General features: G+C 39.7%; 1 protein-coding gene across 1 annotated transcript in view; it reads left to right on the top strand.

The window, feature by feature from the left end:
- Window positions 1-13569, top strand: part of Dip2c (disco interacting protein 2 homolog C) — a 154507-nt gene that overhangs the window by 99643 nt on the left and 41295 nt on the right. The window contains exons 21-26 of the mRNA XM_028769860.1: window positions 409-523; window positions 2070-2271; window positions 4847-4956; window positions 6215-6295; window positions 12482-12605; window positions 13179-13300. Of these exons, the coding sequence (XP_028625693.1) occupies window positions 409-523; window positions 2070-2271; window positions 4847-4956; window positions 6215-6295; window positions 12482-12605; window positions 13179-13300 (754 nt within the window). The remainder of the gene's footprint in view (window positions 1-408; window positions 524-2069; window positions 2272-4846; window positions 4957-6214; window positions 6296-12481; window positions 12606-13178; window positions 13301-13569) is intronic.

Genomic DNA, 13569 nt, shown 5'->3' with positions numbered 1-13569 from the left:
CATCTGCAAATACTAGGCATTCCATTGGGCATACATAAACTCATCCTTCAGTCAAAGCCAGCCTTTGAGCAACTGCAGTTGAGTTACTCCCTGCCAAAAAAATGATAAACAAAAGTCATAAGATTGTAAGTAAGTTTACTATTTTCTGTGGGGCTGCTTTTATAGCTGGTTTTGACTGCATATTGAATACACCTGTAACCCTATCCCCAAACCTAAAAGAGATGGCAAATAGCCTCCAAACGTTAGGTGTGCACTGTTTCTTCTTACCTCCAGCCTTAGTCCGCAAGTTGTGCGAAGGCATCCTGGGATCTGAATAATTAACCATGATTATAAGTCCTTACTGCCCTAAGAGTCCATGGAAGCAGGTCTCTGTCCTCTGCTCACCACAAGTTCTATCTGTTCTTGCAGGATAGCTGTGTTCTCAGTGACCGTCCTTCATGATGAAAGGATAGTGATTGTGGCTGAGCAGAGGCCGGACTCCACAGAGGAAGACAGTTTCCAGTGGATGAGCAGAGTACTCCAGGTAGCACGCCTGTGTCTTAAAGCATTTCAGTAGTTGGGGCTTTTCTCATTTATTATAAGGTTATAGCCCAACCTTTGGCAACCATTCCTTTGCCCGTATGCCCATATTCTATTGTTCAAACTGCCAGATTGGAAATTCTTTTGTGTTCAGAAACAAGCTGAACAGATGAAGGGTAGAAGTCAGGAATTGAAAATCTACTTATATCAGAGGACAACAAGGATGTGAATATACACTTTTCCACATCCTTCTTCCCCCTTTTTAATTATTTATGGTTTTCCAATATCTTTATGTGAAATTATGTGACCTTCTTTCTGTAGTGAGAAAATCATCTCTTCATTTAGCCTTCATGAAAAGCACATGCAAATATACATACATGTGTATATTATAGACAGTAATTTTTTTATAATTGTTTGTATTAAAAATATAGGATTTCATTTAATATATTCTGATCATGGTTTCACTAACTACAACTCTTCCCAGGTCCTTCGTATCTCCCCACCACTCAAATCCACATTCTTTTTTTTCTCTCAGTAGAAAGGAGGCAACTACACATACACACTCACACAGAGAGAGAAGAGGTGCGGGGGAGAGATGGAGACAGATTGATTGACTGAAACAAAAAAAAAGGGAGTCAAAGAATAAGCACAAGAGATATAGACACAGAGATACACACACCAGCACACATGTAAATCTCATAAAAACCACAAATTGGAAACTGTAATATATAAGCAAAAGATCTTTATAGTAAGTAGTTTTATGAGACAAAACTCTCTAAAAATACTATTGAGTTTATTCTGTGTTGACTGTCTACTGCTGAGTATGGGGCTTGCCCTTAAGCGTGGCTTGTATACCTAGTAAGATTCCATTGGAGAAAATGAATTTTTTATCTTGTGACAAATTTTTCTTTTGCAAGTGCTTATATACATAGAGTTTTTGTGCATGCAGTTATTTACAATTCTGGTTACAATGGCTCATTCCTATAATCCCAGCATTTCAGAAGCTGAGGCAAGAGATATGGCACCGGTTAAAGATCAGCCTGGGCTGTAGTTGAACCTGTGTCTCAAACAAACCAAACTAAAACCAAACAAAAACCAGAAAAAGAAGAAAGGGAGGATGAGAGAAATAGCTCAGTGAGTCAAGTACTTTCTGCATAAGCGTAAGTACTGAAGTCCAATCCTCAGAAGCCATGTAAAAAGAGCCAGGCACAGTGATCCTATTTCAGGAAAGGCAGAGACAGGCAGGTCCTTGGAGCATTCTGTCCAGCCAGCCTAGCCTAGTTTCAAATTCTGAGCCAGTAAAGAGACCCTTTCTTCAAAAAGATAAAAAACAAAACCCAACAAAACAAACAAAGAAAACTAAATAAAAGTGGAAAGCATTTAAAATCCAATACTAGAGGTTGTCCTCTGTATAGTAAACAGATGCATTTGTACACATACACATACTTTTATAACTCCATACACAAACAAAACACTTAAACAAATGCATTATGTACTGTTTCTATTTTTATTTCCTATTTTAATATGACCGCCCTTTTCTTCTTTCCCAGGCAATTGACAGTATACATCAAGTTGGAGTTTATTGCCTGGCCTTGGTACCAGCAAATACCCTTCCCAAAACCCCACTTGGTGGCATCCATTTGTCGGAAACAAAGCAGCTTTTCCTGGAGGGCTCCCTTCACCCCTGCAATGTCCTGATGTGCCCACACACCTGTGTCACAAATTTACCAAAACCTCGGCAGAAGCAGCCAGGTATGCCAGAGTCCTGCATGATCTGACATAGCCGTGAATGGGTTTTATAAGCTATCTTCTATCAATAGCAGCCTCAGGAGGGGCTACATCTGAGAATATTGGTAATCCTCTGCACTCATGTTCTCCACACAGCACACACCCAGACAGAACATTCTCCTCACAAGACGTGTTTGCACCTTGATGGCTGGGATGTAGCAGCTCTGCTCAGGCAGGGAGTACTCAGATAGTCTATACAGAGCATAGGGTAGAAAGTGGCTGTAGCCTTCTCATTGGGTAGCACTTTTCACTGAAATTGGTTATGCACAGTGACCTGTTGGTGGCCCTAGAGTAGACACAAACCCCTTCAGGTTCTAGTGTACAGAATCAGAATAATACAGCCTTACAGGTTTTATGTGTTTAATTTAGAAGTAAAAGCAGTAGACTATGGGATAACAGTTTGGAAAATGAGGAATTCTATTTATCTCTGACAGAGACTATTATCTCAGTGCCTGACAGATTGGGAACACAGTACTCTTTATCTGTGATTTTTGGCTTCTAAATCAGTCACATACTACTAGATCACACACACACTTGTCAGTGGATTTGTCAGAATGTGGTAAATTAGGAAATAGAAACTCTCCTGCTAACTTGATAGCATAGGAGCTGGTATGTACAGGCCAGACCAAAGTTAGACAAATATGATATACCATCTACCATCATGGTATCTATATTTGCTAATCTGTTGATCCTCATGGAACCCTGTGAGAAAAGTGCTCTTCATGTCACAGATGAAGATGACAAAGCATAGACACTGAGTTGACTTAACAGATGCCAACTTAAATTTCATCAAAATAGAATTAAGTACAAATTGATCATGCTACCTTTGTTATTTTATGCTGTTAGTTTTTCCTGTTTATGGATATGATGTGTTTTGTATACATGTTCACATGTGTGGGTACACTTGAGTGTGCATGAATGTGAAGACACAAAGTTGATATGTGTTTTTAATCACTGAACATTTAATATGCTGAGGCAGGGGCTCTTGCTAAACTTAGAGCTTTGTTGATTCAGCTAGTCTAGCTAGCTAGCTTATTTCAAGTTGTCTTTGCCTGTGTTGTCTGCATCCCGTGCACTGGGATTACAGATGGATGCCACGCCTACCTAGCTTTTTATATGGGTTCTGAGGACTGAACTCCACACTCCGCTAGTCACACTTGCATAGCAAGTGCTTTATCCACCAACCCATCATCTTCTCAGTTCTTGTACTGTGATTCATGTATTAAATATCTTTTTCTTCTCTCCCTTATCCTCTGTACCCCCGTCTCCCTCTCCTACCTCTCTCCTCCCCCGTCTCTCTCTCTGTCTCTCTCTCTCTGTCTCTGTCTCTCTCTCTGTCTCTGTCTCTCTCTGTCTCTCTCTCTGTCTCTGTCTCTCTCTGTCTCTGTCTCTCTCTCACAGAGAGAGAGAGAGAGGGAGGGAGGGAGGGAGAGAGGGAGAGAGAGAGAGAGGGAGGGGGGGAGGGAGGGGAGGGGGGAGAGAGAGAGAGAGAGAAGAGAGAGAGAGAGAGAGACAGATCTAGAATGACTAACCTTTTTTTTGTTAAATATAGTTCTTCATTTGTATTTGTGCATTTAATGAAAAGATGTGACTGACATGTTGGGTTTCTAACAGTCAAGAGTTTGAGTTTCTGCAGTTCTTTAAGAAGTTTCTGGGTCAGTAAAATGGCTCAATGAGTAAAGTGCTTGCTGTCAGTTCTTAACCTGATGCTGATTCCCCCCAGGACCCGCATGATAGAAGGAGGGAACTGACTCTAGCAAGTTGTCCTCTAACCGCTACACTCAACCATGGCCTGAGTGTATGTAAATGCACAAGTAAATAAGTGTAATAAAAATTTTTATAAAAAATACTTTTAAAAGAAATTTCCTTTTTTCATAATTGAAAAAGTGAAGGTATTGGAAACATGTCTGATGTTTCTCTTTCAAACTGCTGTCTTAAATGAGGGAAAGAAAGCTCATTGAGTTTGTAGCAGTGGAGTAGAAAAAAACCTTTCATTTTATAGTGTCTTCTGGATTCACTGTTCTACATCTCATTGTAGGCCTCTATCATGTCCCTTTGTGAGTATTCTCTGAATTTATCCCAAGAGGTAAATGTGTTATAATTCTCTTGGTTTGAGTCTACTCTCATTATAGATCACAATCCCAGAAAACAAGAGAGCTAATCCAGAAATCTTGTTCAGGGAGTGCATCCTGGCTTTACATCCAGTATTTATCCTTGATACAGCTTTTATAATCACCTCTGAATATGCATCACCTGTTGGCTTCACACTAGACAACAGAATCATCAGTTTACAGGGTGCTAGGGAAGTCTATGTGTGCTGAAGACCTTACTGTTGTGTGGCCTCATCCAGGTTTCTTCATTTTGGCCATCATAAGCATATCAGTGATTTCTTCTCAATCTCTTATAATAAGAGTGATTTGAAGCTGGGTCTTTTAGAGCATTTCTTGAGGTTAATTCTTTACTAACTGGGTAAAAATTCTGTTCAAAAGAATTTAACTTCTGTCTGTAAGGTTATTTGCTTTTTTTTTTTTTCTTCCAGAAATTGGCCCTGCCTCAGTGATGGTGGGAAACCTAGTGTCTGGGAAGAGGATTGCCCAGGCTAGTGGCAGAGACCTGGGTCAGATAGAGGACAATGACCAGGCCCGGAAGGTGAGAACCGAGGTCAGAACTCATGCTATTCCCTTAACTCTAGAGCTATGTTAACTATTTGTAGACTTACAGAGTAACTGTCTCTAGTAGTTACTGAGTCAGTTCCACATCTATTGCTGATTTCATGTCTTTGATGATCCTACCCCACCTTCCCACATGTTCATAGAGTTTCAGGGTCTTATAGAGGAGAATGTTATGGAGGGCATGAGGTTTTAGGAAATTGTAGCATGGCACAGAAATGAAATGATATCATCCACATGAGCAGGACTGAGGCAAATATTAGGAAACCTTGGATCCCCCACCCCACCAACCCTCATGGGAAGCCCACACTGCCTTATAGTGCCCTTGGGGTACAGTGTTTTGTATTTTGGTTGTTAGCAGCTAGATTTTCCTGCTACAGCTTACAGAACAAATATCTAGCTCCTCTCCACCCACACAGCAGAGCTCATGACTTGCCTTTATGTTTTTGAGTCTCATTGTAACATTTCAGCTCTGACAATGCTTAGAACTCCCTGTTTCCCACAGCCCAAAGGTAGGCTCATTCACTATGGGCTACTAAGGAATGTGGCAAAATCATTTAAATACTGCCAGTGTCATAACATACAGCAATTTCTTCATTAAAAGAACTTGATCATCTCACTCCCCACATGTAGTACATGTCTATTAATAAAAGATGTTAAGAGTGTTATATGGATATTTCCTCTCTTCATATGAAATGGGGCTGTCCTTTTTATTATAGACTCTATCAGTATGATGCATTTAATCTATGTAATTTGCAATGCAATTTAATAATACCAGAGAATGGCATTCTACAATCACATGTTTAATAGAAGCTGTTTTTTTTTTCAGTAAGCTATATTAGATTCTTGCCCTGCACATCACAGAAATCAACATTGTATATCGTGGCAGCCCCAGGAGGAAAGATGGCTGAATGTTGGATGATCTTACCTATAGGGGGCTAGCTCCTCTTTCTCCCTTTGGCTGGCTTGTAGAGAACTTGCCTAACCAAGGGTACTATATAGCTATCCTTGGAGCTGCCAGTCTCAGTCAGATGCATTGAATGCTAAATAGCAGTAGGGAAAGCCAAGTGCTTGATTATTCTGTTGATGCATATTTGTCAGAATTTTTTAAATGTAAATGTGTCTTTATACCTTTGTGTAGGAAAGCATGCACTCAGATAATTTATTTTAACTTAAATATTGAGATTGCCTAGCCCAGACTCCAGTGTCATGACCCTGATATCCTTGTATCATTCCAGTTCCTGTTCCTCTCTGAGGTCTTACAATGGAGAGCGCAGACCACTCCAGACCACCTGCTATACACTCTGCTCAATTGTCGGGTAGGCTCCAGAGCTCTAGAGCTCATGTTTCCTAATGGCTTAAGTTAGTAGTCTGAACTTCTTTTTTTTTTGGGAGGTCACCTCCTTTTATAATATTCCCAAAGACTCTTCTCTCGTTTACTTAACAGAAGTAACATTTGGGGTGGAGATGATATTTCAGCTCAGAGGTTACATACAGTTCATCATTATGGAGTAAGTCATAGCATCTTTGGGGCAGCAAATCACACTGTATCAGCAGTCAGGAAGCAGAGAGCAAAGGCACAAATGTACACTTGTTAGTCTTCTCGCTTTCTCTGCAATATTTCCACCCAAAATGAAGAGGTTAATGGTACCTACAGTAGAAGACTAATGCAGTCCTAGGAGATGGTTATATCCTTATTATAAACAAACTTGTTTAAATAAAATTGGCTTAGTAACAGACTCTAGGGAATGGTACCATTTCTATTTTATAAAGTTTCTGTTTAATTTCACATTAGCAATTCACACTCTTCCCCCCTAAAAGCACTTAGAAGTCAGATCTTAAATATAGTAGCAAATATTAACAATAGAAGTTACATGCAAAGATGTATTTTGGTTTTTGGTGTTTGTTTGTTTTTAGCTTTTCTTTATGCTTTGGAGCTAAAGCTTGAAAAATAGATAAATAGTTGGACCTCTTGACAAGTACAGGTACCTGTAAGTCTGCAAATCTGAGATTGTTTAGAATTCTTAATTATCAAAGTCTTGAGTGCTCAAAGGTTTGGCTTCTGGCTGTCAAGGTTTCTTTGTGATTCTCTGACTCTATGTACTTGGACGTCCTTCACCTTACTCTGTTTTAAAAGTCCTTATCAGCTTGAAATTCCCCTTTGTGGAATTGGTCGTGATGGCTCATCATATACTACATCTGCTCACAACCTTATCCAGGGAGAGTCCTTGGAGACAACAAAGAGCATTTTCCTATTGTTCCCCCTGTTCTCTGAATGTTTAACAGAATGCCTTCCCTCTGAGGGGCACTCTGTGTTCACAACCTACCTCCTCCTATGTATGGTCACATGGCTATTTGGTCATAGAGCCTGAACCTTGAGAATTCAGTGACCACATACCCATGCATCTGAAATGATTCCTCTTCCCTCTTTTTATTATTTCAGTTTTATTACATTTTCATTTGTGTGTGTGTGTGTGTGTGTGTGTGTGTGTGTGTGTGTGTGTGTGTGTAACAGCATGCTTCTGGAGGTCAGAGGACAACTTGTGGGAATCAGTTCTCTTTCCATAATGTGGGTTCTGGATATTGAACATGTATCTCTTAGGCCTGTGAGCATATATACCTTTACCTGCTAAGCCATCTCTCTGGTTCCAGACTTCCAAATTTTCATCTTTTTCACTGACTCCATCTTCACCGTATACATATAGACAAGATCCCCTTTACTACATACAACTGCCCATTTTCATCTTCCTTCACATCTGTGATAACTTTTGTTTCCCTTTAATGTCCTCTTCTTGAGTCTCTTCATGTGGTGTTTTCCTATGAGCTCTTCTTGACTTTCCTTTGTCCATAGCCTACATGGCTGTCTTTTCCAATATTGGCTCCAAAGTGATGACTAGAATGTGTTGTCTTAACTATAACTGACCTCCTTTTCATTTAATTTGCCTAACACTGCCTTGATGATTATATTCTGTACAAACTGTCAACACAGCAAGTCAGACATGTATCACTTTTAAACTCCCCCTTCAACATTGACTAATACCATGCTCCCATTTTTCCAAGATAAATACCTGTGTTCAAACTTTATGGAAGTCCAAACATGGAGTGCAAGAGTAAGTAGATTCTTGTAGACACAGAGATTCAAACTTGAAGTGTTGTCACCCACTCAGTGTGACCTTGTAACCATTGTCTCCAATTCCCCTTCTCTGCAGTGCACAAACCAATCAGCTTCACTTTCTTCCCTTTTCTCCACTGCAGACTCTGATCTTTCCCAGCTCTCCACACATACTCTTCCACCACTCATTATACTGGAGCCCATTGTGGGGGAGGTTGTTTGAGTGCTTTTCTTCCGGCCTGGGCACTATTTTTAATAGTTTTGAATTTTATTTTTTTAACTATCTTTTTTTTGATTGTGGGTCTTTTAAGATAATTAAAACACTTGACTTCAGAGTGTGAAGGGTTTTTTAATTGTCCATTTAGTGTCCATTCATGTGCCTGCACCCTTGACAACTGTAGTAGTTAGGTATGAGGTGTGCAAGATTGAAAGTTGGAATAGTGCATATTAAAATGATCACTAATAGTAGAAAACTTTCTGTCTCAAATCATGCAGAATATCTTTTTTTGTTTTTACTCGGAACTTCACACAACTCATTTAATTTTTTGTTTTGTCTATTTGTGGTATTTTCTTTATATTCTCAAAACATGAATTTGGTTCCTTAATTGTTTTAGATATTAAAATAAAACCTTAAAATGATGTCAAATTCACAGTCAGTAACCATGGAGTTTGTTGTTTTAGAATGGATGCTGACCCCTGGATGTTTCTTCATGATCAGCCTGTCATGAAAACTCTCCCACAACTTATTTTAGAAGACAATTCTAACATGATGAAATAACTTTACCTAGAAACCTACTTTTTATCCAGTGGTTTCATAATAGACATCAATTTTCCCATGAATGTTGATGAGGATGTTGGAAAATGATCTGTTATCTGAGGCTAAATGATTAATACTTCATGGAAATATTCACTTGGAACTTGTGTTCTTAACAAGTAGTGCTTGGAAAAATGAAACATGTCCCTGAAACTGATTGCATTTCTGCTGCAGAACAAGATTGTATTGAAATCTTCAAAGTGAATAGAGGCTAGAGAGGCTCTGTCGGTAGAACAGTTACCAGATAAGCATGAGGACATGAGCTAATTCTTGATATATGCAAGAGAGATGTGGTTGGGGGTGGAGGAGGCGTGAGCAGAGATGAAGTGCTTATAATCCCAGCCATGGGAAAGTAGAGACAGGTGGATCCCTAGGTTCAAGGCCACTGCAAAGCCTCTTCTAAAAAAAAAAAGGTAGGAGTGGACAGCACCTTATAGTTGAACTTTGCCTGAAGTTGCCCTCTTGCCCCCATGTATAAACATGATTAATGCTCTTATCTCTGTGCACAAACACACCAGATTATTAAAGAGTCAGTAGCAATGAACTTGTGTCACATTGTATACCCATTACACGTCATATTCAACCTTGCAGTCTCATATGGTAATTGACATGCAAGCTACCAACCTATTGTGAATTACTCTTCAAGTAATATAGGTGTCATGGGAGAGAGAGAGCTCAACACATACCACACCTCCAGTGACCCAGGGAGGGGTTCCAGTGTTGAGGGGAAGACAGTGTTTATTCAATATGTTCTTTCCAAGCAAGAGTTACACATTTGTTGGTCACCTTATCACATAGCCACATCTATGGAGCAAAAATTTGTGTCAGACTTAAAATATGGTAGTCTACCTCTTTCCCACATACCAACTTCTGAAGGGACTTGAGGATAGTACTGATGAGTTTCAAGTCCCTGTACAGAATAGTTTCAGATCTTAGTCACCACAAAGCATATTTCTCTCCTATACCATTATCACAGAATATGATGGGTTTTTATATTAACTCCCATGAAATGATAAAGGGTAATTGGAAATTGTTTTAGAATTTTATCAAAGATAAAAGACACCATGTGAATTAACTTTCACATTTAGTTAAAAGCCCATTGGTAGGAATTTTTAGTAGCTAAAATTAAAGTATATTTTCTAAGAAATTATTGACTGCTGATTGTGACTAATCCAAACTTCTCGAATCTCAGAACCAAAGAAAAGGGGAGGGGGCAAATTGTGGGCTTTGTCTTATCAATAACAGCAGGTAGGTTGGTCTTTTTTGTTGATATAACAAAATCTATGAGGCAGATCATTTTATTTTAAAAAGTTTATGTTGGCTTATAGTTCTGGGGATGCAAAGTTGAGAGGCTACGTCTTGTAATGGTTTTCTTGTGGACAGAATCCTGAGACAATTCAGAGTGTCATGTGATAAGAGGAGAGAAGGACTGGGTATCTGTATGGATATCATGTACTTCTCAGAAACTCACTATGATTCAACCATGGAGGTTCCATTCTAATGGCATTATGTAATCCTACATTTTGTCCCAAAGCTTTACCTATAAACACTGGTCTTAATACATTTCCAGCATTCTAATATCTCACGGTTGTGATTGATTTTAACCCATGGTGCTTTGGAGAAAATTCAGACCACATCAAAACTATAGTAACAATATACTTTAGCTCTTCTGAATGTAATTGTAGCTAATAAATGTAGAGAAAGTATAGCTATCTTAGGCAGAGATAGGCACACAGTAACAGTAGCATGGTAAGGCCCTCCACCTTAACAGGTAGATGTTCTCAGTAGGGACAGATGGAGTCACCAATCCTGCCAGCTCTCTTCTGAGGCATATTTCCAGTATGCCATTAAGTTCATCCCCTGTGTATGATCATAGATATATTCTGTTTTTCCTCATAAAGAGACTTACCATACTGCAGTGTCAAGGATGGGTTTGATGAGGAGCTTTACCATCAGATGTACTTTCATACTTTTCCCCAAAAGTACTTTGAAGAGCTCAGTGAGCTTTAAGTCCAGGAAGGTGTGTATTTTGATTTATGCTGACAGACATGTCTGTGAGTACATGTTCAGAGGAATGCTTAATCTTGAAGGCACCAAATTACAACTTTTAGTCTGTGTTTCGTAGACTCATCTCATCCCATACACTTACACTTCATCTGCATCTTTGCCGCACTCTGCTCTCACTAGTCTCCTCTACATACCAGTTTGATACAAAGGATACAAAGTGTGGGAGAAGGATCAATTCAGAGACTCAGAAGTTAAGTATCTCTAATATCAAACACTGGTCACGGCATCAGTAGCTGTCTGAAGGCTGACTCAGCTCTTACTTGGGTGGCTTCCCACTGCCCTGCCATTCCTTATGTCAATCATCCAAGACTACAAGTAGGCCTTATAGGATTCACTGTGATTAAACAGTACTGGTATGTGTACCTTAATACATTATAAATTACATTATAAAGTACTTCACTACACATCCCATCAGGACTTCCTTTCCCATCCATCCTCCTGTTTATGACATTCAAGACATAGAATTCAAGAATTCTATGAATTCATTCAAGAATTGAGTGTGGTTTTCCAGACGTTGCTCCCTAACAGTCCAGAGGCCCTGGCCACTGTGGTCGACGTGGTGTTTTTCACATGGCAGTTCTCCTAGCAGCTCCTTAAGGACTGCACTTTCACAGGTATCTTTCATTTAGGAGTTTCAGTCCCTGAGTCTATAAGCTCACTGTGTTTTCCTGTGACTACCACAAGCTCCCACATCCTTCTTTTAAACAACGTATGTAAATGTTACAAACTTAGCCCTGATTGTCCATGGTAACTTTTCATTCTGTTTCTCTGATCTTCCTCACCCATAGACTACCAGCTAGAAATGCCTATTATTTTAAAAAGCAGTATTTTAAAGTTGCTGTAGACAGTGATCTCTTTACACCTCTGATTACTGCAAATGAGCTATGTACACTGTATCTCAGGAATACTTTTAAAGTTAGTTGAATGTAACTCTTTTTTTTCTGAAAAGAGTTTACCTTTTTTTTCCCCACTTGCTTTTAGATGGATTTCTACTATGCAGTACAGGATGCCTATAAATAGCTTAGGCTGGCCCCTATCCTCCTGCCTCAGCTTCCCAAGTGCTGGGACTGAAGGAATATATATGCATACCCTGCTATAATGTAGTTCGTTCATTTCGCTCATTCTTTTCTTCACAATATAAATAATGAATGGCATACATTTTGGTATTTCTCAGTGCCTATCCTGTACTAGTCTTTCCTGGTAACCCTCTTTTGAAGTAGCCTAAAGATTTTTTTTTCTGTTTTTGAATATTTAAAAAGTCTGCATGAAAAAAAGTCACTTGAACTGCCTAGCTGAAGAGCTAATGACAGTTGCTGGCCTTTGAGGAGGGAGAATCAGTTTTCTTTTGGTATAGGAGGTGAGGATGATGAAAACATATAAATCTGATCATTAAAATTGTGGTTCAATGAGTGTCCCAAAATCTATTGACCTGAGAATTCCATGTAAATGGATTATATGATGCATGGTCTGGTATGATGAAGATCCATAACCCCCTGTTCTTGTGATATTCAGGGAACAATAGCAAATTCCTTGACATGTGTTCAACTACACAAGCGTGCAGAAAAGATAGCAGTGATGCTGATGGAAAGGGGCCACCTGCAGGATGGAGACCACGTGGCGTTAGTCTACCCTCCAGGTAAGCAGTAGGATCAGTCCTGACCCCTGAGAGTGGTCACAAGGACAGCAATGGGAGGAAGCACTTTGTTGCTCCAAACAGTACTTGTGGAGTGTCTGGGTTACTCCCTAGTGTGTCCTTTGATTCTGTGTAGATTCTCGGCAGGCTCATTTGCCTCTAGATATTCTCACTCACAGAGCCTAGGCTACATGATAACACTGTTTTAGAGTCTTAAAGCAATACCAACCCAAACCTTTATCTCTACATTTGATTGAACTACTAAGGTAGTTCATATTATTGGCAGTAATTAAGGTTTTAGCTCATAGACATAATAATACCATTGAATAGTTATCTAGAGAAATGACATATAAATGAAACATCTAAGCTGTCTTAGCATCTTGTGTCTAAAAGAACAAGCCACAAGAAATTAATCACTGAGGCTTACCAAAAGCCACAGGGAAGAAGGAGTTAAAATCTTTATTTCCCTAATTGTCTGACTTTACCCAGACTAGAACTTGCACTGAGAGAGCGATGGAGGTCTTTAAGCAAAAGTATCTGGCTTCAAAATGGTATTTTTCCTTTCATCTTGTGTAGGAATAGACCTTATCGCTGCATTTTATGGTTGCCTATATGCGGGCTGTGTGCCAATCACCGTGCGACCTCCACATCCACAGAACATTGCAACGACATTACCTACAGTCAAGATGATCGTAGAGGTAACCAAGGCCTGGGTAGGATGCTGTGGGCCTTTCACCTGCCTATACTGAGTAGCAAGCTGTGAGTTACAGACCTAAAGTCTCCTAGGACAACTGCTTACTATGCTGTGCATGTGGGTTTGCAATGAAACTAATAGAATTGGGAATAGTCTGTCTCCAGGGAGTTTATCACCTAGCATTGGGAGTAAGATCTAAGCTAAGCAACTTGGAAGCTGGGGCAGTTGGGAGCAGCTGGGAGCAGCTGGGAGCAGCTGGGAGCAGCTGGGAGC

The sequence above is a fragment of the Grammomys surdaster genome, unplaced genomic scaffold (genome assembly GCF_004785775.1).
Source record: "Grammomys surdaster isolate TR1022 unplaced genomic scaffold, NIH_TR_1.0 194, whole genome shotgun sequence".
NCBI lineage: Eukaryota > Metazoa > Chordata > Mammalia > Rodentia > Muridae > Grammomys > Grammomys surdaster.
This window is presented reverse-complemented; position numbering and strand designations above follow the sequence as displayed.